This window comes from Accipiter gentilis, chromosome 10 (assembly GCF_929443795.1).
Source record: "Accipiter gentilis chromosome 10, bAccGen1.1, whole genome shotgun sequence".
In the NCBI taxonomy this organism is placed as follows: Eukaryota; Metazoa; Chordata; class Aves; order Accipitriformes; family Accipitridae; genus Astur; species Astur gentilis.
In genome coordinates this window covers 28,037,929-28,061,885 of record NC_064889.1, presented here as the reverse complement: position 1 = coordinate 28,061,885, position 23,957 = coordinate 28,037,929, and the positions used below count along the sequence as shown (strand labels likewise).

The following is a 23,957-nucleotide window of genomic DNA, read 5'->3' as shown; positions in this document are numbered from 1 at the left end:
GGTACATTGGGACAGCAGATGGGTACTACACATCAACCTGTGCAGCATGGCTATTTTTGTCAACATAATAAAGAATGCATTTGTCAATTAGAGTTGTCATGGAAATTGAGAGAGACAAAAAACATTGATCAAAATAAAACATGATCAAAAGGGCTGGAAGACTCCAGTTCCTATCTTTGCAACCCACACTATAATCATCTCTGATGGCTGGAAACAGACAGGAGGGTCTTGAGTTTATATCTCAAAATGAGACTTTGCCAGCAAAACAGGTCTCTTCACACCATGTCAAGGCAAGGATCATTGTTTTCTCAGAGAAAATGATTTTTCATTCACTGAATCACAGACAACTTGCTTTATCACTTTAGTTTTCTTTGACAGTTTCTCTTCTAAGTCAGAACCAGCTTTAAACTGGAGCTGATATGTCAGCAGATCTGTGAATTTCACACATTCACAAATGCAAAGTACTCTCTTTTCCCCCACAGCTGTAGGAAATACAACATGTATCAGCCATTGGCTTTGAGAAAGAAATCCTCGTTGCCATTGCAAGTCCCAGGTTGATGTGCATGACAAGGAGATGACACACTCAGTTTCCCCTCACTGCTTGCTGCCTCCAGAGGATGGGCTGAGTCTTTAGTGAAAAGAACAACTTCAAAGGTCTGGTGTCATTGCTATTGCATGCAATTTATCTCCTAGTGCCAGAAACACTACAACAAGCTTTTGTAAATTTATTAGAGAAAACACTTGCTCTTATCACTAAAGGCAGTTATTCTAAGGACACCATCTGGTCGAAACTGGCCTCAAGTTTGGCCATTGCTTCATAAGTTTTTATAAAATCTAAAACTAAAAGAGATTATCTCCATGTTTTCTTCCCCTCAGCTCTAAAGGAAATTATTCCTTTAAAAAAAGATTGTTTAGTATTTTAAACTATTTCCATAATTCAAAAGACCCTGCCCCAGAGTCATCTGACTCAAGAACGGCTCTGGGGCAAGGGAAGTCAAAACAGCATCTCATTACCATGCTCTGTGCTGACATAGTGTGGAAAATGATACAGTGCAAGTAAAACCAGTGCTGCCAGAGTGAGCTTCTAACACCTATTTACCAAGTTCCCCAGCAGCCATGGGACTGGTTTTAAAAAAAACATAATGAAATCATAATTTAAAAAGTGAGGTTTATTTTTTAAAAAGCTATCTTTACTTTTTGAGTCTTCAGGTTATACCTGATTCACACTTTCAGTCTTAGCATTTTATATATCTTGCTTTTAAAAAAAACAACCCACCTCTACATAAAAAAAAGAGGTCTATAAGGAACACACTGAAGATCAAATGTCTCTCTATAAAAATCACACAACTTGACAACACTGGAAAGAAATTATATTTAATATTCTTGCAGTTTTAATAATATGTGAGATTATTAAATCCTAACAATTGGTGACGATGTCATTTGCAAAATTAAGGAGATGTCTTTTTATGGATTACGTTATACAGTTTTTAAGCAGAGCAGGCTCCACAAATAAAAAGTTCACAGTGCTCAGCAGTTGTGCAACTGACCCTGAGACTATCTTCTGGAATGGCGCAGAGCAGGCTCCACAAATAAAAAGTTCACAGTGCTCAGCAGTTGTGCAACTGACCCTGAGACTATCTTCTGGAACGGCGATGTCATTTGCAGAAGCTGCAAGAGTTTCAGTGGGCAGGGATGGTCCCCAGCAGTGATGTGCACATACTGTGCAAAAGACTGGCTTTTAGCAAGCCAAGCTCGTAAGCTAATGATAGTTGAAGGGGAACCATTTTTAGACGTCAGGTGAGGCGTGCGGCAAAGCTCTCCAGGTTCAGCTGCGTTTTTTCAATACCAGCACCAGGATTGGATTCAAAGTCTAGAAACACTCCAGTAATTCAAAGCATTTGAACTGTGCAGCTGTCACTGTGGCTTGGCTGCGCATTTTGGAGCTGTGATTCACCAACCTGAAGGACACAGGTTCCCAGGGAGGTCTGGGAAACTCCCACTGCAACTCAGCTTCCCAGTTGTCTGTCTGTACATGGGCTTGTAGAGTTTGAAGCAGCTTGTGTGTGAACTTTTGCAACAGGATTAAAGCAGAGCACCTGTATGAATGCCTGATGCTTGGGAACAAACATGCATTTTCAAAGTACCTTCTAAAGGTCTTGCACTGTCCATGTGCACTGCGAGTTCTGCTTATATAGGTTTCTGCAAATATTCATAATTTCTTTCATTCATTTTCTGCAGGTGGCCTAAATGTCACTAGGAAAACCAGCATCCCCACAGTTGGAGAAAGACAGCTCCTGGAGGAATGGTAAAGTCAAACCTGCATCTGGCTTGAATTGATATATTGGATCATTCAAGAAGTAGAGGTATAGGCAGATGATTACTCCATTTGAATACTACTGTTAACTGTAAGGATTAATGTAGAAAATGATGGATTATTTGCCATCGTTCCCATAAACCTTTTCCCAAGGTTTTGATTTGTATTATTCATTCACTGAAGGTGTTATTTTCTGTTTAGCTGCACTAATTAAATTATTCAACTCATAAGAAAAATCTCTACCAACGGTAAAAATAAAGATATGATGGGTTTGCCAAACTTCAATCACCTTTCAACACAAACATGTTATTTTTAATCCTCTTATTTCTTTCATAAAAGCTTACTGACAAGCTCACTGCACTGTATGCCCCTGTCTTCATTCAAACTCCTCCTTGCTTTTTCCACATGTCTAAATTATACTGGGGATAAAAAGTATGTAGTGCCATGACATGACACTATACAAAAACATCCTTCTGTTTATCTGTACCATCCTTCCTAGAGCATCACAAAATGCAGACACCTTGCGGTTGGATGACAGAAATGGTCTGAGGAGCGAAGGGTTGGATATTGCTACCTCTTCTTGGAAAACTGCCAGTGAAACCTGTATCATAAATCAGAAGGCAATGGCATCAGCACTCAAGTCCTTCCCACTAGTATGTTCTTACAGAGAGCTCTACTGGATAGGATAGGTCAGCAACAGAAATGAGATTTAGTCATAATCTTTGTATTCTACTTGCTTATAACCACCCACCAAATTTTCATAATTTTGCCCGAGATTTTTCACAGCTAGGTTCATATTGACATTTTACTTGCATTTTCTGCAAAGGTTGTTTAAGTGGTTTTGAAAATGGGCCTTGCAAAGTCAGGCTGTTCTGCCAAGCCATACTCTCCATCTTTCCTCTTCTCTCTTTGATGCTCTCCAGCAAATTAAGGACACGCACCCAGGACCAGAAGCTGGCCCTGGGTCCCTGATGACAGCTGAAAGGTGGTACTTGTGTATTTCTGAAAAGTTCCCTGGATTTGGCTGCTATAAATCACAGAAGGGCCAGCACCATGGGCCAATGCACAGCAAAACTGAAAGGGAAAATAAGTCTCATGGACTGGAAGAGCTCATCTGAAGCATCTGTTCCAGCATGTCACCTGCTGGAAGGCTCTCAGAGTCCGTGGTTCTGTGTCCTGATATACATATATATACACACATACGTATGGACTCATCCTTTGATAAGGTTTCTCACAGCTCTTTTCACAGCGATGATCTCACCCAAGGTTTCATGGTGACACCATAGCAGAACTGGCCTTGAGAACAGGCAACCAGACTAGAAGAGGAAATAAGCTACAGAGCTTCTTCTCTGAGAGCTGGTGCTCTCAGGCCCCTGACATACTCCCCATACATGCTCACCTGACCTGCTTGAACAACCACAGTAATGGGAACTGCAAGCAATCTGTGCCAGTCCTTCACTATTCTCTACTGTCGAGGTTTAACCCCAGCCAGCAACTAAGCATCATGCAGCCACTCACTCACTCCCCCCCACCCAGTGGGATGGGGGAGAAAATTGGGAAAAGAAGTAAAACTCGTGGGCTGAGATAAGAATGGTTTAATAGAACAGAACAGAAGAAACTAATAATGATAATGATAACACTAATAAAATTACAATAGTAATAATAAAAGGACTGGAATATACAAATGATGCACAGTGCAATTGCCCACGACCTGCTGATTGACGCCCAGTTAGTCCCCGAGCGGTGATCCCCCAGCCCCCACTTCCCCCAGTTTATATACTAGATATGACATCCCATGGTATGGAATAGCCTGTTGGCCAGTTTGGGTCAGGTGCCCTGGCTGTGTCCTGTGCCAACTTCTTGTGCCCCTCCAGCTTTCTCACTGGCTGGGCATCAGAAGCTGAAAAATCCTTGACTTTAGACTAAATACTACTTCGCAACAACTGAAAACATCAGTGTTATCAACATTCTTCGCATACTGAACTCAAAACATAGCACTGTACCAGCTACTAGGAAGACAGTTAACTCTATCCCAGCTGAAACCCGGACATCTACCACAAAGACTTTCCAAATGTTTGGTGTGAATCTTTCTTGCAGTACTTTGAGATTCACCTTGCTCTATCCTTTAGTGATACAGAAAACTGATTGCTTTTTTGCTTTTGGAGGATACTTTTTGAAGATTGTATCCTCCTGTCCCCTCAGTCTTGAGGCCCTCAGACATAACCCTTCCCCTTCTCCCTCTCTTCAGTCTCTTTTCACAGTCATGTTTTCAGGTATCTGAAACTTCTCACTGCTCTCCTCTACCCTTTCTCCAGGTGGTCTGCATCCTTCTTAAAATGCAATACTCAAAGATCAAACCAGATTACAGCAGAGGCTTGACCAACTCTGAGTGAAAAGCATGTCCCCATGGCTCTGTCAGTCTATATTCATTGCACAGGGATGCTCCTATTCAGGTACTGGTGATACTGTGGTCCACTGATGCGCTGTGATCACACATTGGGGATGATACAGAGACCACGAGTGCTTCCAGAAAAGGCTATCTCATGTGCCGCAACACAGGTAAAGCCTTGGTGTTACCATCAGGGTTCCAGAGATTGTTCCCAGTTGAAATTTAGCTGAGCACTTAATCTGCAGTCTTCACAGCTGTTCATGTGAACCAAACTGCCATGCAAAGGAAAAGTTTATGAGCTCTACCACAAAACAAGGAGCTCCAACAGGTCCTTTGTGGCAGATCTGGGGTTAAAAGGAAGAACTAATAAAGAAGAGCCAAATCCAAACCATTTGCTTTCATTGCCTTTCCAAAAGCATCTTACACATCTAGGTATAGCACATCATGTCCAGAATAGGATGACCGCTTGCACGCCCTTAGTTGCTAGTACAGCTCAGCCATCAGACCTTTCTGTGGTCACTCCTGGGTCCACAGTCCACTGGCATATTTTCAGAAGTGCACTGCAACTGGGTTTTTTTCTATTTTTTAAGCAGATCAATAGGACTTCAAAAGATATACAATGTCTAAAAAGGATACATTTGATATCTAAAAGATATCTCTAATAAAGCAATTATTTCCCTTCTCTTCCATTTAGAGGTGAAAGAACTTTTACATTCAAAATGACCAGCTGACAGCAGGCTTTGTGTCATGGGTGGATTGAGAATGAAGGACAAAGGCTTATACTGCTGTAGAGGCATCCAGAAAAACTCAATTTCCACTCTGCAATCAAACCAACAAAGTATGTCTTTAAATATTTGATGTGATCAAAATCTCTGCTGTATTTCAGATAAACATCAGATAAACCCAGCGGGTTAAAAAAGAAAAGGAAGAAAAAAGGTAAAACGTTCTCAAGTTGTATTTATGTGAGACACTGGGAACATTCCTCTGGGACTTAAGTGCTGGTAAGGACAAATAAATGTGCTTAGGAAACTTCTAGATGACAGCAGATCAATGCACATTGAAGTGTCATAATCAATGTTTTCTATCAAAGATGCACTAAAAGGCTGTACATCTGAAGAACTGAGTTAATGGAAGATATTTAATTAAGACTATGATTTTCTGGCATAATAATAATTCTGAATGCACATGGAAAGCTGTGAGCTGCAAGCCTTTCATATCTGACCATCCTGATCAAAGGACCTTGCTTATGCGCAAAGAGCACAATGTAGGCAGCAGATTGTGTCACAATGAATCTTTGACAAGAATGAAAAATTTCAGTGTCTAGAAAGTACAAAAAGTGAAAGTTGGAAGAGAGATTTCTGTTCTTTTGTCAAAAAAATCCAGTTTTCTTAAATGTGAAATATATGATTTGGTATTTTATCTCAAAAGCCACACACACAATCTTATCATCTGCATTCTGCAAAATTATAAATATGGAGTTAATATACTACTTTGTCTACTGCTGTTCTCCTCCTCGAAAGCTGAATTCAGTATTTAGAGCTCATTATTCAACATCACATTTATTAAACAATGCCCTTTCAGTAGCGTTTTCATATCTACATAATGAAAATTCTCCCCTTCAGAAAAAGATGAGGGAAATGATTTGGATGAAGAAGTAATCCAAGTTGGCCAGGTGTATTCTTGCTGTATATTAACTAGCTTCACTTATCCTATGGGACACATCTGCATCCAGCAATGAAGAGGCGCTGCAGAAAATATCACAAAGAAAATCAGACTTGGGAAATGCGTATCTGTGCAGAGGAGATCCAGAGCTGCCTGTGGGAACAGGCTGCCGTGGTGAGAGCCAGATGCATACACGGTTAATCAGGGACTGCAGTTCTGCAGGAGGCACACAATGAGCCAACATGGACACAGCTCCCCAGGAAGAGCACAGCATGGAGGGAGTTGGAGCATGGGAGAATTTCACAGCAGAGATCACTGGGGTCACAGGGAAATCCATTCACCCAACCTTCAGCTAGTCTCAGTGGCCTGACAACAACCCTCATCTTCTAAAACAGGCTGGGTTTGGCCAAGGCAACCATGAAAATGAAGACCATAAAGGCAACCACTGGCTTTATTAGTAGTGGTGAAGCTCAAGGAGAGCCCAGGTTGACAGTGGGTATGTTCCTATGATCTTTCCTAGGCAAATACAAACTGCTCTGCGGAACCCCTAAGAAACACAAGCATGGTCTTTTGGCACTGGGCACGGAACAGAAGATGCATAACTATGCCTTGTGTGAGGCTTTACCTAAGCTAATAAGCGCTACTGATAGGCAGATTGTATTAGCTCAGGTCTAAAACCACGCTCATGCATCTTATAAAGCTGTTCCAAAGCAAGGTTGTCTGACTATGGGGAGAAGGAGTTTCTATCTGCCTGTCTCAGACCCCAGCATACCTACGCAGTGAGACACATACTTTTTTCTTGCCTGCTGATCTGCTCCTGAATCTGTGGCTACAGAAGAGGTCCAGGCACAAGGTCACCACAAGCCACACAGTTTTCTAGTACCTTGCTGGCTCACATTTGACTTTGGTGAACTCGCTTGCTCTCAGGAAATGCCTGGACACAGCCCAGAGTGTAGGACACTCCAGGGACTGCCCACAGTAAAAAACATATGAGGTCTTCCTTGTCTGGGAGGTGAGGGGAGTTCCACTGTATGGATTCAGGTGCTGCCAGGGCCAGAAAACAACTGCTGGCCCATTTTACTTGTTAGTCTAGACATAGTCTGGAAGACTCAACAACCATAAAACCCAATGATGTCATTTCTATATCCATGCTCAGAGCAGAACTGTGACATGAGCTGTCTGTCCTAGACCTGTGGATAACCGAAGAACAGCTCAACAAGCAGACTGGGCTTTACACAGGGTTGAAGGGACCACAGTGCATCAATTCAGAGAGAACTCACCGCCCATGTAGGTATCAACACCTTCATCTTATGACACTGGAGACCTTCCAGTGAAGGAAAGAAGAAAAAAATTGGGGAAAAATCCTACAGAGGACAATCTCTACACTGATTCTATGTTAAGTTCAGTCACACAAGAATATCAAAATGGCCATTTGCACATGGCTGTGGCCTGATGTCCTGTGCAGTTCAAGCAGTAGCATCATTGTACCTTTGTGGTCCAAGGTGTGTCCACACATTTATTGGTAAGGTAACCAACAGCCAAGTTGGGAGAAATGGACAGCCTTGCATGCACACAAAAAACTTCTTCAGAAGTATCAACAGAAAGAAAAACTTTCAAGCTAGGTACTGGGAACACAGATGGTGAGGAAAGTATAACATACTATGTAATAAAGGAAATTGAAAAAAGACAGAAAACCTCATTAAGAGTGAAAGAATACTTTTGACTTCTCAAGAGATCACTATTAAGTACCTGCAAAAGACAGGCCTTAGAACTGAAACAACCAACTCTATTGAACACCAGAGCCAGGGACTCAGCAAAGGCACTACTTTCATTAAATGATACAATTTTCTCCCCTTCTTGCTCTTAACTAACCCTTCAATGACCCAGAGGCAGTATTTGCACTGAGGCTAATGGCTGTCTCCTTTGCTAACATCTCCCTTTGCTCCAGAGCTAACTAATGTGCCTCCACAGGGGCTCCACAGGTACTACTTTTTCTCGCATATAGGCTGACCGATGAACAGAATCAAGTTAAGCTCAGAGCAGTTTTTCTCAACCTGTACTTAGTTTGAATTCAATTCCTGTTTCAGGCTTAAAGAAGCACTAAAGAGCCTGAAACTTCCCTATTTTTTCCAAGTCTATCAGCAGATCTAATAAAAGATATTACCCTTCTCTACAAACTGTGCCCTTCTGGACAGGTATGTGGGTTTCTTCACTCAGTGGTAAATATTGAGCTAGCCTGGCACACAGGTTACAGCGAAAAGCTCTGTGAAACTTTTTATTGAACTTAAAAGAAGCTGGAAGACTAAATCATAAACGTGTGTCAGATGCTCCAGCATCATGAGCTGAAAACAGCCGCACAACTGCAAAGGACTAATAGCCTATATCTACTATTAATGTCTCTATTAATAAAACAATAACAATCTAACTGTTAATCAAACAATAACAATAAATAATAAGCCAAATCACACGAGGCTGATTGCATGCCCAGAGTCCTCAACATTTAATGAGGTTTCCTTTGAAGTTAATGGGCCCAAAATGGGAGGCACAGAATGGGCCACAAATATCAATATTGATTTCTTTTGGCACTACTGTCTTGGCCTGAAACCCCTGGCAAGAGGAGCACTTTGGGCAGGAGCATTTTCAGTGTTTCTGTGAAAAATTAGCAGAATGCTAAATTCCATTTCAAATTTGAAATATGAATCTGAAATGTACTTTGCTCAAGCTTTGTTGAAGAAACAATTTATTACAGCACTTAATCTTCCTGATGAAAGAAAAAGAGATTTTAGCCTGTTAATAAGCTGTGTAGAAGCCATGACTAATTAACCTAATTATAGCAGTCTGTGACAAAATGTGATTGTACTAAAACCATGCCTCAAGTAACTGGAGTTGCCAAAAACTCAAAGACTAATAAACCAACACACATTAATAGAACATAAACACTAATAAAGTTGATGCCAGCTGTATTATTTATAGCAAAATCAATACTACAATCATCACAAAAGACAATCTGTAAAGTATTCAGTATCTGATAATATAGAATTCACTATCTGAAAATCCTGAAATACATAAAATTAACACAGATTATTGACCAGTGACTGCAATTCTTCGAGATGTGCAGTTCATGGGGACAGTGGATGCACGCTGAGGCTGAAGACATCTGATGCGTGGAGCACACTTGAATACATCTACATTCTGCCACCTCACAGCTCAGCAAAAGGCTAGATGCAGAGAAGCATTTCTTGGCATCACATAGTTTCCATCTCAACCACAAACACCCAGACACTCAGTGGGAGAGAGGAAGCTGATTGGGAAGGGCTCATCTCAAAGAGAAGCAGTTATTGCAAAGCAACTTCAGGTGACAGTCCCCTCTCAATTCCTGCCTACCTCAGGATAAGTCTCCAGCTACTCTACACACACAATGACTACATGATAGATACCCAACACTGCATCAGTTTTGGATGGCCAAGGGATGACGGAGTGCAGGCTGCTGGTAGGGATGAAGCTGGGGCACATAGCTGATGGAAGGGATGAAGACCTTGTTCAACATTGCCACTGACAGGGTTTGAGCTCTGATGAGTAGAAGTTCCTTACTGCTGGTCTCAAAGCGGGCTCTGACACAGTATGCTATGTACTTTGACACTCTATGCAGAGAAATGCCTGTTCTCCTGAATAAGTCAAATAGTGATGCAAGAATAAAGCCTGAAGAATGAATGACTGGGAGTTGATGTTCCTTTTGGTGTTTATGACCCTGAGCTGGCAACTGTACCAACTTCATCACAGCAGTGAGGCAGTTGCAACAATCATGATGAAGCACACAGGGAACATGAAAGGCCATTTCACCCACATGGAATGGAACTGGCCAGCACAGAAGGGATTATCTCCCAAAGAAAACTCACTGCAAAGTTAGAAGGTGTCTGCTTGGAGAATGTACTACGTGCAGGCAGGACTAGCAAAGACATCCTTGGGCACTACAAGAGTAATATGTTTCCCAAGATGCATAAAAGTCTCTCCAAAATGAGAGTCAGAGCCTGAAACCTCTGAAACCTATGGTGGAAGGTAGTTCACTTTCCAAAGGAAACTTAGAGGACTTAAGTAGAAAGAAGCTTTGCAGTGCAGAATGCTTCCAAACAGTGAAGAATGCCAACCCAGAAGGACTCCAGAAGAACTGAAATGAACCATTCACCCTATATATCCCCATGCTGAACACGGGCAGGGACAGAGCAGAGTTGAGAAAGCCTAAGATTTCAAGCAATAATTTGTATGTACATCTACAATCTATACAGACTGCACAGCCCAAAGACAAAATATGCTGTTGCAAAACATGTGTTTCATAGGCTTCATGGCTGAGTTCCCCTGATTACATGTGTTGACCCTAAGTGTCCATTTAATTTGTCTTCAAAGGAGAAGCAAAAATAAAACTGCTGCTGTTTAACAGCAAAACACCACCACTGAACGAAAGATGATTAAAGAAAGGGTGTAGAATTTTTTTTTAATTCCCCCATTATTATGGAAATATGCCTTTTAGAGGATGAACAGGGCTAGTTTAGCGAGAAGTTCCAAGCTTATTTTATGGCTGAAAATGGAATTATGACATTTTCAACATGAGCTCTGTCGTGTGGGTGTGCAGAATGAGGCAGAGGCCCCATCCTCGCAGCCAGTGAAGAGACAGAGATGATAACTCCTGGTCAGGGCAGATACATCTGGCATGAATTGTTCCATGTTACCATTTAAAATTGCTATGGGTGACCTGGGTTAGAAACTTTATTTGACTTCTGAACTGCATTCTGCAACTTAGAGCTCTAACTCTGTGTTACCTTAAAAGACAGTGTTTGCCAAGTGAAACACAGCCTAGCATGTGCTTGCCTAGAAAGGCATGTGGTACCATAAGCTAGGGCTCCTGCAAAACTCTGGAAAGCCCCACAAAACAACACATACAGGAGAAGAATATCAGAGATGACTTGGGCCTGGATGCAGATATTTTATCTGGTCATCCTCCAAGAAACAGATACATTCTCTGTGCAGCATGGTGGAAGAGAGAGAAAGGGAAAACCTAATGTCCCAGGGGAAAATTTGAGAACTATCCTAATGAAACCAGGATGTCTTCACTCCCTACTTTACAGTACCAGAGAAATGTCCCATCAAGGCAGCATGTTATAAATGAAACTGATTCTTAAATCACAGCAGGTGCCAGAGACTGATCAGAAGCCACAATAAAACAAAAGATACAATCTCAGATCCAACAAGGTGTGAATGAGCATGCCTAACTTGAAGAACATTATGACCCCTTCCAGAAAACAAATCACACCCTACTGAGTCAGGTTCAAATCCAGCACAATTCACATTTCTTGACAAATAGGAGCAAAGATGGGATAACTCACATCCCTTTGGGATGTTCTTCCTCACCTCTCACTCCAAACACATAGCAGCTGTAAGACCTTCTTATTGCCATGACAGTATTTTTATGAAGGTCTGTCAGCTGTCACTACTCTGTCCTCAGCACACCCCTGCAGATGGTCATATCTACCTTGAATTCCCACCTCTTCCTAAATACAGTGAAGATCTCCATGTCCTTTACAATCTATAACAACAAAAACCAGAGGATATTCTCATTCCTGTCTTATACAGAGAGAAGCCTAAATCTCAGAGGGAAAAATCACCTTCTTGGGGACACACAGATCATCAGGGGTACAGTCATGAAAAGCCCACAAAGTCAGTCTTTTACCTACAGAACTCTCCATTTCTCTGGCATTTTTGTGCTACTTCTCATGTATGGTCAGAACTTTGTTCACCAAATGCTATAAGGACCAACCTGAAGGTTGCTGAAAGACTTTTAGAGGAGATAAGGGATGCTGATTTCACACAGTTCAAGTGAAGCAGATACCTTGATTCCTCCCCAGGAGTGATTAGACAGGAACTCCACAGGGCTTGTGACTCTGGTCTGTGCTGGGTATCTTAGTAGGAAATCCAGTTCTACTGTGTTGATTTCTTTACTCATCAGAAGTATCTGTAATTCCAAACAAACAAAATATCCTTGAGCAGCCAGGATACAGAGCAGCAATATACTCTAGCAGATTAATTATTCAACTCATGTAGCTGCCAAATGTGTGGCTAAAAAATAGTGTGCCCCATGTTGGAGGGGTGTTATGAAACATACCATGTAGGTGCTTTGGGTCTCCCCAAATGAAGACCAAGAATGAGTATGGAGATTGGCAACATAAGAGGACCAAAGTTTGGGAAAACTATGTACCAAGGGCTATGATCCAGGTTCATAGATAACACACTAAGGAGAAGTCCTTGCCAGCAAAGACACAGGCTGCAGGGCATGCTGCAGGTCCCTGTGCTTGGTATCTGCAGCTAGAGAACAGATAACTTTCTTGAAAGGAACCAGAGCATGCATCCCTAGGTGTGGAATGATTGCTGGAGGTGACTTACTGACATGTCCCCCTCTTAAGGGAAGGTGGGGGTGGAATGTGGTGGACATACACAGAATCTGTTCCATAATAATACCCTAAGCAACATAACCTGCAACCTTAGATGTTAGCAACACCAGGGAAGCTTGGTATGCTGACTCTGAGAAACAACACGGAGGGTGGAGTGGAGACACCGTGGCCAGACTCTGTGATATTACTGCAGGGATGGGGAACTGGAACCATAAGAACAAGAATGGAAGGTCTCTGCATTGAATCCACTGAAATAAGGAGGTAAAATAATGGGTTTTCTGTCAACCTACTGCCCTACTTCTGATTTATATCATAAGTCCCCCATTCTGGAGTACTGACATGGACCTTTGCTCATTATAATCTCATTATAATACCAAAACACACCTCCATCCTAAAAGCTACCCACCTCGAAGGTGTGACGACCCCTCACTGAGCATGTGCTCTGAATTTTCTCTAGCATATACCTTTAAAAGTAAAGCAAGGAGATTTTACACCAATCATAATAAAGGTATGACTAGAGTCACTCAAGCTCCACTTAAAAATAAAATAGTATAAAAGGGCTTAAGAGAGGAGGAATGTCAGGGGACATACCACCATAGACAAGTCGGGGGGACATCACTGACTTCTGGGATCAGTTGATGGGCTGAATCTCTTTTCCCCGTCATAGGGACGCCTATTGGCTACGATTCAAACACTTGGTTATACCAAATGCTTCCCTGGGAAACTTAGAAATCTCTATAGACTTTTTCCTTAATGTAGTGTGCTTGTAGTTGACTGTATTATTATTTGCACGTGCTTTGCAGACAGTGTACTTATCACTGGCAAGCCAAAAGAACCTGTACTCTTGTTGCTTTAATAAACTGTACTGTTCATTAAAATCTAGCCATGCTAGTTCATTGAACATGACCAAACTCCTTAAGTCTGGCCATTCTAGTTTGTTGAACATGACTAAATCGAAAGTACAGTGCACTATTAGTGCATCCGTAATCATGATAGTTCAATATATTGGACATGACCAGACTTAGAGTGCTGAATTGGGCATCACTCAGAATGTAAGCCTAGCCACCCCAGCTCCTCTGATATCTGAGGACAAGCTGGAATGCAAGGGGGTTTATTTTCTGCCAAACTTCATTACGCTTTAACGCAACAGTAGGGCTTGCTACCAAGATCTTGTCCATCTCAATCATCTTGTTCAATTTTGAAAGTAAGTGGAGACATACTGAGAGTGTTTTGGAAAACAAACAAACAAAAAAAACCCCCAAAACCGTTATAGTACATGCACCAAGAGAATAAGCAGGTCCCTGAGGTCTCAAACACTGAAGAGCACCTGGGCCATTCAGCTATTACCAATGGTTTTACCATCAATGGTGATTTTCAGGAATACATGGAGTAAAACTGCCAGAGCAATGTTCAAGTTAATTCTGGAAAGCCATACATGCTCATGAGCCCAGCTGGAGACACTGCTCCAAGTGCACTGCCAGACTTCTGAAATCTCAGAGACAAATTCCAAAACCCTGGGTGGAAAAAGAACAGTGCTGGAGTGGTGAGTTTGTCATTTCCTTGTCACAGATTATCTAGACTGTATCTCATTATTGCCTACTGGGCAGTGGCATCTGAAGTGTGCCTGGCATCTCTTCCACCAATGACGGCAATGAGGTACTCGATTCAAGAGCCAACTGCTTTTTCATATGGGAGAATCCTGTGCCTCATCACTCAACTGCCTCCACACACTGAAATCTTGGATGATGGTTTTCCTGACAGGTTAAAGTGACCCACGAACTATTTTTAATGCTCAGTGTAGTTACAATATGTGCTATTTAAATACTTTATATATTAGAAAATGTAGGTATCTTTGGGGTCAGAATTAAGGCTGACATTGCACAATATAAGCTGACTTTTTAAACACAGACAATTTATTAATGCTATATATTGATAGAGTCCATTTTATGTATATATATGTGTGTATATATATACACTTACTTTCCCTTTTACACATAGTATTTTGTTATGTAAAATTAAAAAAATCATGGCAATCAATGGATCAAGGTTAACTAGACCTGCACAATATTTCAGCAGTTCAAACTTGGTTCATATCTGCATTCTACATGTCAGGGCATTTACACAGTCATTCACTGCACAAACTTAATAACAACTTCGCAACATCATGCCAAGCACTATTTATTGATTGAATTTTATCTCAGCATAGGGATATACAAAGGTCTCCTTGCTCAGATTGTAGACTAAAATTATACTAACGTACTAGACAAAAGATAGCAGCTACGTAGCAAGCATTTCTGTTGGATAAAACCAATAAGCCTTCAAGACCAGCTTGCTTTGCCCTTTTTTTCAGGTCCTGCAAGCAGGTATTACTCCCAACCATTTGTCAGCATAATGCAAATCAAACACAGCATCTGTGACTGTTATCAGCAAGAGAGGCAGAGAAGAAATCAGTTCCCCAGCCCTTGTATTTGCTGCTCTGATGCTGAAGGCCACAGCTGTGACAGTTTGAGCTTTCTCTGCATGCCAATATCTTTGCCTGTAAAATAAATCATTGCATACAAATTGCATGAAATGGTGATGTTTACCTGGAAGGTAACTTGAGCGGTGTAGGTCAATTTATCACACTCAAACAGCCCCCGGGTTGTGTACTGGAACAGGGAGAAGGTAATGCTGTCGATGAGATTCAGCACGCGCACTGTGAGGCTCTCATCTGGAGGTGCCCTCTCAATGGCTTTCTGAAACACGATGCTGAACGCCTAGGTGGGGAGACACAGGACACCGGTGGTTTCTAGATGCCTTTTACATGCTCCTGCGTATCATCTGGAGCATTGCAATAAGTGAAGCCAACTCAGATACTGTATCTGTGGGGCCACAAACAAAGCATTCCCATCCACCCAGCAGCGTGGCCCACCAGCTCCAGGAGGCAGGGGACCACATCTAGAGACCAGACACTGTATCTGCCTTTAGCTGCTTTTTCAGGAACATACAGCCAGGCAGTGATGACATTCCCTGTGACACTGCACTCTCTTGGGCTTGAGAAAGTAGTGCAGGCTGACTGAATTAAGACACAATGGATATAGGAAACATTTCTCTGACCAAATGTGCCCTCTCATAGGGATTACACAATCCAATTTCTCTGCAAATGTTGAGCCAAAAGACAGTAGTATTCCCAGAGGAAAGCATACCTCCCATTTCACAAATGTTTCAACTTAGAAAAAAGCAATCCCCCTAAATACAAAAAAGGGTCCCGTGAGTATTTTACCCTCCGGATTCAGCAAAGGTCTAGATGAGAAGGGCAGGTAGGACTCTGCCTTGTGGAAGTGGGATTAACCAATCAGTAAAGTCCCCATGGGGATGAGTGCATGAATCGAGAATGACTCTCATGTAAGATACTAAGGATTCTTGTAACATTTCTGATCTAAATGAAAAAAGACAAAAAACTTTCAGAGCTGTCCAAAGAAAACCCATTAGCAAATTATCAAATGCAACTGGAAAAAAGAAAAAGAAAAAAAAAGCCTACATCCTGATTAGCAATGCAAAGGCTCCATACACCAGGACCCAAGTAATAGGAAATAACCAGGCCAATACAAATTAATAGCACCAACTGGACAAGGCATGACTGTGTTGGCAGCATTATTTTTAAGGTTCTACAAAGGAAGAATGATGCCTCAACAAATTAAAGTAACATTGATACCTACTGCATTATTAAATAATTGCAGAATGCATTTTCCTGCTTAACATTTCTTTAAATTGTGTTAAAACATGCTGCAGAGTAGCATATAAATCTTGTGTGCTCTAATTTATAATGGGCTTCTAGCTGTGTGGTAAGTATTTTAAAATCATCTCTGTGCATCTTTACACAATGTTTTATGATCTGTCATCAAAATTTATTAGATAAAAACATTTCACCCAATAATTTCCTATGTATTTATACACATTGCTAGTGTTAACTGGAAAACATAAACCAAACAAAATACAGAAGACATAGATTAAAGGTGAAACCTCAGAAACTCCTGTATCTATTATGTATGTGTAAAGAATGAATCTTTCAAAGGGCACCCTTGTACAAAAGATATTCTGTACATTTTCCTGGTAAAATTATTTCAACATGTGAGTCGTAGATATCAAAAAGAAAAGCTTCTTTGTGGATGAGGCGCAAAATATTGTATTTTCTTTTCAATTACTTTTTCCAGGTCACTTGTCAAGGTATGAAATAATTTGGAAGAAGTTCTAGACTAGGATGCCATCTCATTTAACCCTCCATCCCTCAAAATACCTTTGTCCTGTGATAAAAAAGTCTTCCATTTATTAAAACATTGAACCCCAAACTCTTTGATAAATACCCTGAAAGGCCCTTGGGTGTCTACTGGCCAGATCTGTTGAGACTACTCTGCCAAGGCAAGGGACTGTCTGTACTTTCATTTTTACTGCAGCAGGTCCTTAGAAGCTGCTCAGGGACCCAGACTTCCCAGTGTCAAGGGCAGCACATGCAGAGCACACAAAGAGGAGACCCCTGCCTAAGCAGCTTCAAAGATAGAGGGGACCACTTCCTACCAGCTGAGGAACAGAAAACAACTGATCAAGTGATGCCCAAACATCAAGCAAAAATGTGAACTATGAATTCACTACTGGTCATATATTTTGTTCTAAAGATCTAGCTCCTGTTGTGGCAAGTGGAGTCTCAGTCTATTCACACCTGCCATAAAAGAGAAGCACTGGTGTCTCAAAGATAGTGAAGAAACTTGGAAAACACAGCCATACTGATTCCCACAAAAGCTACTGGCTTCCCGTGGGGCTCTGCTACCACGTGGCAAGTGGGATGGTTCAGCCCCATCACTATCAGTAGTAATAATTATATTGAAATCACCTGTCACACTGAAAATGTTCTCCCAGTGTTCTGGTGAGAACAGCTCCTGGTGGGAATGTTCTCCAAAGGACGGACATCACTCCTAGTTCTGCATGTAACATGTCCATGTACTACAGAGCTACACTTGCTATGCAGGGAACGGTAGTCTATTTAGACAAGACAGAAACGTAGCAAGGCCTTTGGAGCACAGACACTTTGGCTATGTCTCTTCTACATTTATTTTAGGAGCACAGGGCAAGAAGTGGTCTCTCTCTCAGCATGGTCCCCACTGGGGTGTTCATACTGCCATCATGAGCATGCCTGTAGCTGAGACTGTCAGCGGCCACACTACAAGGTGGTAACATACCCGTAAATCCCATCTGGACTTCTAGTCAAAGGACATTTTAGGCTGTAGGCTTGCTTGTCTGTCTGATGGCTACACAATGTTCTGAGAAGAGCAGAAACACAGCCCTCCAGAGGACTCCCAGATGGCAGATAAGCATGTGTGCAGGCCCATACCAGAAGGCAGTGAACATTCATGTCATGCACATACTACCTATTCCTTCACACCAATCATACACAGACACTAACCCAAAGTAAGATTTCACACCATGCTGTGGACTACCTGAAAGGCTTTTGTAACTGTAATGTAGGAAGCATCCAAGCTCCTGAAAGCCCAGCTGCTTGGGACCCTTCGTCTGTTGTAGAGATGGAAGTAGGGAATTACATGCCTTTTGTACAGAAGGTGGCAATAAATCCCTGGTGATGTGGTCTCAGTGGGACAGGACTGTGTTTAGAGAGTGATGCGATGTTTTAATACTGTGTCATTTGGGAAGTCAGGACTGTTGCAACATCAAGGTCTTGGATAATTGTTAAGGGCTGTGGCAATTCCTGTTAACTTATGAAATAGCTGCACAGGCATTAGGGCCCTGATGACATCACAGATACAGAAACAATGTAAATATAAAGAAAATATTAACTAATGGAAAAAGTGACTCCAAATGCCATGTAAAATCTCTGTGCATAAATATACAAAATACATAGAAATATATAAAATACATAGAAAAAAGTACTTTGTTGGCTCTTTCCCCATATGATATTTTTAAATCCATTGGTCACCTTGTTCTGCCACACCAAGGCTGTGAATATAGAAGAAAGAACAAATGGCTTGTAAGGTTGTGCTTTGCAAAGAGATTTCCTGGATTTTTAGTAATAAAGGATGTTAATGCATTGCTAAGTCAGACTGTGTGTTTCCAGAAGACTTCAACTGCTTAGAAAGAAACCAAGCAAAAGAAAGAAAAGCTAATTAAGGCCCATCTAACCTGATCCCAATCTGACCACCTGCAGTGGGCTGACTGACAAATTCAGAGCTGAGTAGGGACCCTGGCCCACAATCAGTGCGCAACACAGAGGGACCTTTTCTTTTGGCATTCAGACCACTCCTCACTGCATCTGTGCAGGTACTGCTGAAACTCTGCTCCTTCCATCGAGGGCAGCAATGAACGCACTCTGCTCACTCTTTCCCAATGAGCACTAAACACTATCCCAACACAACTTAAGAGTAATGTATGTTAAGAAGACATATAAAGGAATAAATTACAGGAAACTTCTCCATAAAACCAGATCAGCAGAATGTTTTCAGTTAGATCACCTTTTTTTCTGGGAGTTCAAATACCCCCAAGAGGCCCAAGATGATGACTTTGAACCTCAGTAAGAGAGAGAAGCAGCGGTACTGCCTCTGGCAGCCATGGGCACGGCCCACGGTTCATGGGGACAGTACCTTCAGAGAGAACTGGTACATGGGATGGATGGCATGGAGGTCGTTCATGATGAAGTACAGCAGAGAGGCCCGTGCGGCAGCGGGCCTGTAGTGCTCTCTGGCCTCGTTAATCTTGGTTTCTGTCACCTTAGACTCCTGGACCTGGGAGGAAAACACAGAACAAAATTACTGTGAAAACATCTTTGCAAATTAAGTACGCAGCCCAGGGGAGCGTTGACATCTGCCACAAAGACGTCAGGCCAAGCAGTGGGCAACCTGCACGCGACCACTGCAGGGACCAGCCTCTGCCCTCTGAACCATGGTGCAGCCAGGCTTGAGCCACCTGCTCCCACCACCCCCTTCCTCTGGCACATTCTCCATTTAACTGCATTTACCGCCCTGTTGCCCAATCCTCTGTTTTCCTGAGGCCCCTCCAGGCTTCTCACTAGAATCCCTGCTCTTTACTAACTGGAATTGTTTTTTCTCATCAATGAGTTTCTCCTTCTAATTACCCCCCTTCCTGTGCAGGTCATTAATAACACAGGGTTGAACAGACTTAGTGCTGATCTTGAGGCAGCATTCCGCAAGGCTGAAACCTGCTAATTTATAACACCTCTTTGCTGTCTTTCCTCACAAGCATTTAACACACCCCTACCTTGCTGGCCAGGTGTCTGGCTGTGATGGACATGGTGAAAATCCTTTTGGCAGATACATCACCCCATTATTGTCTCGGTTCTGTTCATTCTTTCATTCCACTTCAGCAGCATGAAGTGACATCCTCAAGCCTCTTGGGCATTAATTTAGGTTCTGGCTACATACAGTCATAAGTGTCTTGCAACACAGCCACATGCTGCTGAGCCAGTGCTGATCCAGCTAGCTCAGCAAACCATGCAACGGGGATGTGGCAGAAAAGGGCTCAGCACACATTGTACAAGCCATGAGGGCATACCACAGCCCCCACCGAAATGCACGCCACTGGGTCTCCCTCTGTCATGACCTGAGCTGTGTGAGCACATCTGGCTGGGACACATCAAACTTTCCCAACAAAGCACAGACTGAACCTTAATCTGTTGTGTGCACCCAAAGTATGTTGGGATCTGTGGGACTAGTCTGTTTGCACATCCCTATGAGCAATGATGGACTGTAATATCTGCGACCCCAAAGAGCAGCTTCACCATCTATTGCAGAAACAAGAATCTGCATAGGCCATGAATCACCTGTCTAGATCAGATGAGTCTCCCTTTTGGCAGTACCCATGTCTCTCCACTGACTACAAAGGGAGCCCAGAGTCTAGCTTAGACTTAGGCAACTAACTTTTAGATATCCCATTCCCAAAACAATTAATAAATCTAGTAAAATAAAAGCCAGAGGTGGGGAAGACAGTTGCTTTCCATAAATCAAACAGGGAGGAATTCCATAGGAAGGAAAATGTTGGCTGAACATTTTTCTTTGGGTAGACAGACAAAAAACAGAGTAAGGGTTGACTTGAGAAGCCTGTAACAGGGCCCTGAGACAGCTTTCCACGTGGGTACCAAACTCATAAAAACCATGTGCAAACTCCAAAATTCATCCCTATTGCCACAGAGCTGGCAGTGACCAGCTTTACGACCACAAGTTGTTTAGAAATTGAAGTACCTCAGGAACACCTACTTCAAGAGGGAGATGCCAAGCTTGCCAGGTGAAAACATCCCTTCAACAACCTCTCTGGGGGTTCAAGCAAACCCTCCTTAGGGACCTGAATGCATCTGATGTACCACATATGGCTAGCAGAAATAATTTCTATTTTCAATGTGGATGATCACTTAGTTTCTTGGTTGCTGGGGCTACAGCACTGGGAAGTGAGAGGCAGTTCCAGCCCAACCCCAGCACGTGGGTAACTTATCCAGGCAGCATGAGCCAGTGAGCTAGAGGAGGACAAGTGTGGGCTGTGAAGATGGCAGGACTGCAGAAGGAAGCAGTTGAGAATGGCTATACAGGAGTCCTATAGCAATCCTGGTATGACAACCACACTTCTCAGATTCCCTCAGTGGCAGAGTGTGCATTTAACCAACCCCATTTAGCTAGCAAGGTGAACTAGGTAGGTGGCAATGCTGACACTGCACAGCTAATACAAACGCTGATTTATACTCTAAGGAATGGAAGGGTATGAAATACCCAAGTTCTTGCAGATTTACTCAAGATCGCAAACTCAACAGATTCCAGTCCCTGGTCAGTACTAAAATCCAGTTTAATTGAGGAAGTGTGATGTATTCAAGATTATGCTGGAACAGTTTAAAGCTGCCTTGATACAGTGTGTAAATTTTATTGTCTTTACATCAGGCACTGACGTTTTCTCTTGGTCTTAAATAGGCCATTTAACATGCAAAAGCTCCAAAGAACTAAATGGCCTGAAGCTGTCCAGAATGGAGAGCACTTCAATTTATACCACTTTCTATTCTGTACTCAGCAGAAGGGGCAGACACGGGCAGAGTAAAGAAGTTATGTTCCACCCAGAAATCCTTAAAAGATAACATCACACACATGCTTTTCTCTAGGCTCTCACTATCTTTGTACCTTCTCTTCAATTTCTGCGGCCGTCTGTTTAGTGATCTCCAAGTTCTCCACCAACGCTGTGTCTCCCAGGAAGTTCCCAGATGCTGATGACAGCCGGGAGAGCAAGTTGTCCTCTAACGTTTTCAAGGTGATTTTGAATCCATTCTGTTGCTTTGTGAGATTTGACTGCAAATAATAAATTCATAAAGTTTTAGCCACAAAACACATAGTAAAATAAAGATTAACCACCTTGATATGGGAACAGGCTTCTAATTGACAATTGCCATAGTCCAATATTGCTTACTCCTGCTCTCTGCGACTCCTGGGCATGGGCAGAATTCTTTGATCACTCCATATCCAACAAGCCATCAACTCAGAGAAGCCCTGAACAGCACAGAAAGCACCACGAGAACTAAGCCCTTTCACTAGGAACGTATTAAAATTCTGGAAATTAATCAGGAGGAAAAGACCTTCATCCCCCATCTCAAATATATATCCTGCACCTCTGTCTTAGAAGTATCTATTGGGCTGAAGTCAGCCTGGATAGCCCCTGCTGCTTCTCACCACTCCTGGGGAACCCCTGCACTTGCCATTACACACCAACACCAGTCACACCAGCAACGAGGACCACACAGTTAAAACCTGATGGCAAAACCAGCAGCAAGGTCACTTGGGTCCAGAGATGAGTACAACGCATCTCAGGCTCAGAACTGAGGGCAAAATCACAGCCTCACTTGATTGCTGCTCCTGTTTGTATTCTGGCCTCGAGATCTCACTGGGACCAGTGGCTTACCATGCTAGAAGCTGTACATGCAAAGACAAAGTCCCCCTGACAAAGGATTTGCAAACCCAGTACAAAGACAGCCTAGCAGGTACAGACCAGTAACAACCATCTTGCCTCAAGGGCAGATCTTCTGAATTATAGTGGAAATTCTTCCAATTTATGTGAAATATCCACTCCATTTTCCCCAGACACTTGTTCCATTTCCCTCTCTTCTGCAGAAATAACAGTCATTAACGCTGTTCATGGTGGAAACAAAGACTCTCATCCACCTCCTTTTTGAACTGATCCTCCAGAATAGGCTTTCTCCCATGAAATGTGATTGCCCTATTCTATGTTTGCTGAGGGAAATGGCATTTTTGCTGGATTTCAGGTATATTACATTATTCCACGACATGGTCCTATTGTGAATGCTTATTTTTAGCGTTATCACAGAAAATATCCTGTGCGAAAGCTGTCCATCTGATTTGGATGCTGCTAAGATATAAGCCTGGTGACTATTCTCTACATAAATGAAGTCAATTGCTAACACCCTGGTACATAAAACACTACTGTGTGACACACAGCTTTAAATCCTCAGAGTGTATTTAAGTGACACAACCAAGAAATTCAAGAAACTTGCAAAAGCGGGTTTTATAGCCCTGCAAAAATAGCCAGCTCCATGAAGTAGCAGACGTGGTGCATGTGGAATTGAGACAAGTTCTGGGCCACGGTGACTGGCACATGACAGATTCAATGTCATACACCAAATGATTTAATGCTCCAAAAAGAGCTTTTGGAAAACATACCCACACCTTCCAACCACCTACAGGGTCTGGAAGAGCCTCAGAAATGGGAAATGTGACCCTATGTCTCTTTGAATCCCACAACACATAAGGGAGCCAGCAGTATTTGCTCTGTTATCAGAGGTTTTCAAGCAGATTAACTAACTCTTTCATTAATAAGTCATCTTTCAATATTTGGGCTGAAATTTCATATACTTGCTGCACACACACTCATTCTATGTTAATGTCAACCCAAGTATTCAGCAGAGTGTGCACCGAAGCATGCCTTTTATTGGTATTTCAGCTATAAATGGCTGGTTTTAAAGGCCTCTTCTGTAGGCATTACACAGAGGAGTTTGCCCATGGTGGTAAATATTTTACAAGTCTTGAAACAGAAAACTAACATGGCTAATTTTGTGCATTCCTGTCATTCAAGCATAGCATGCCTTGAAAAACGACATTTTGCAAGC

The 23,957-nt window shown here is 42.3% G+C and overlaps 1 protein-coding gene across 2 annotated transcripts in view; it reads right to left on the bottom strand.

The window, feature by feature from the left end:
* The window catches only part of DNAH9 (dynein axonemal heavy chain 9), a 209,030-nt gene that overhangs the window by 55,129 nt on the left and 129,944 nt on the right, over positions 1 to 23,957 (bottom strand). For both annotated transcript variants that reach the window (XM_049812524.1, XM_049812523.1), the window contains 4 exons: positions 21,964 to 22,128; positions 19,432 to 19,572; positions 15,391 to 15,561; positions 12,247 to 12,369 (listed from right to left, as the gene is read on the bottom strand). In XM_049812524.1, coding sequence (XP_049668481.1) covers positions 12,247 to 12,369; positions 15,391 to 15,561; positions 19,432 to 19,572; positions 21,964 to 22,128 — 600 coding nt within the window. The remainder of the gene's footprint in view (positions 1 to 12,246; positions 12,370 to 15,390; positions 15,562 to 19,431; positions 19,573 to 21,963; positions 22,129 to 23,957) is intronic.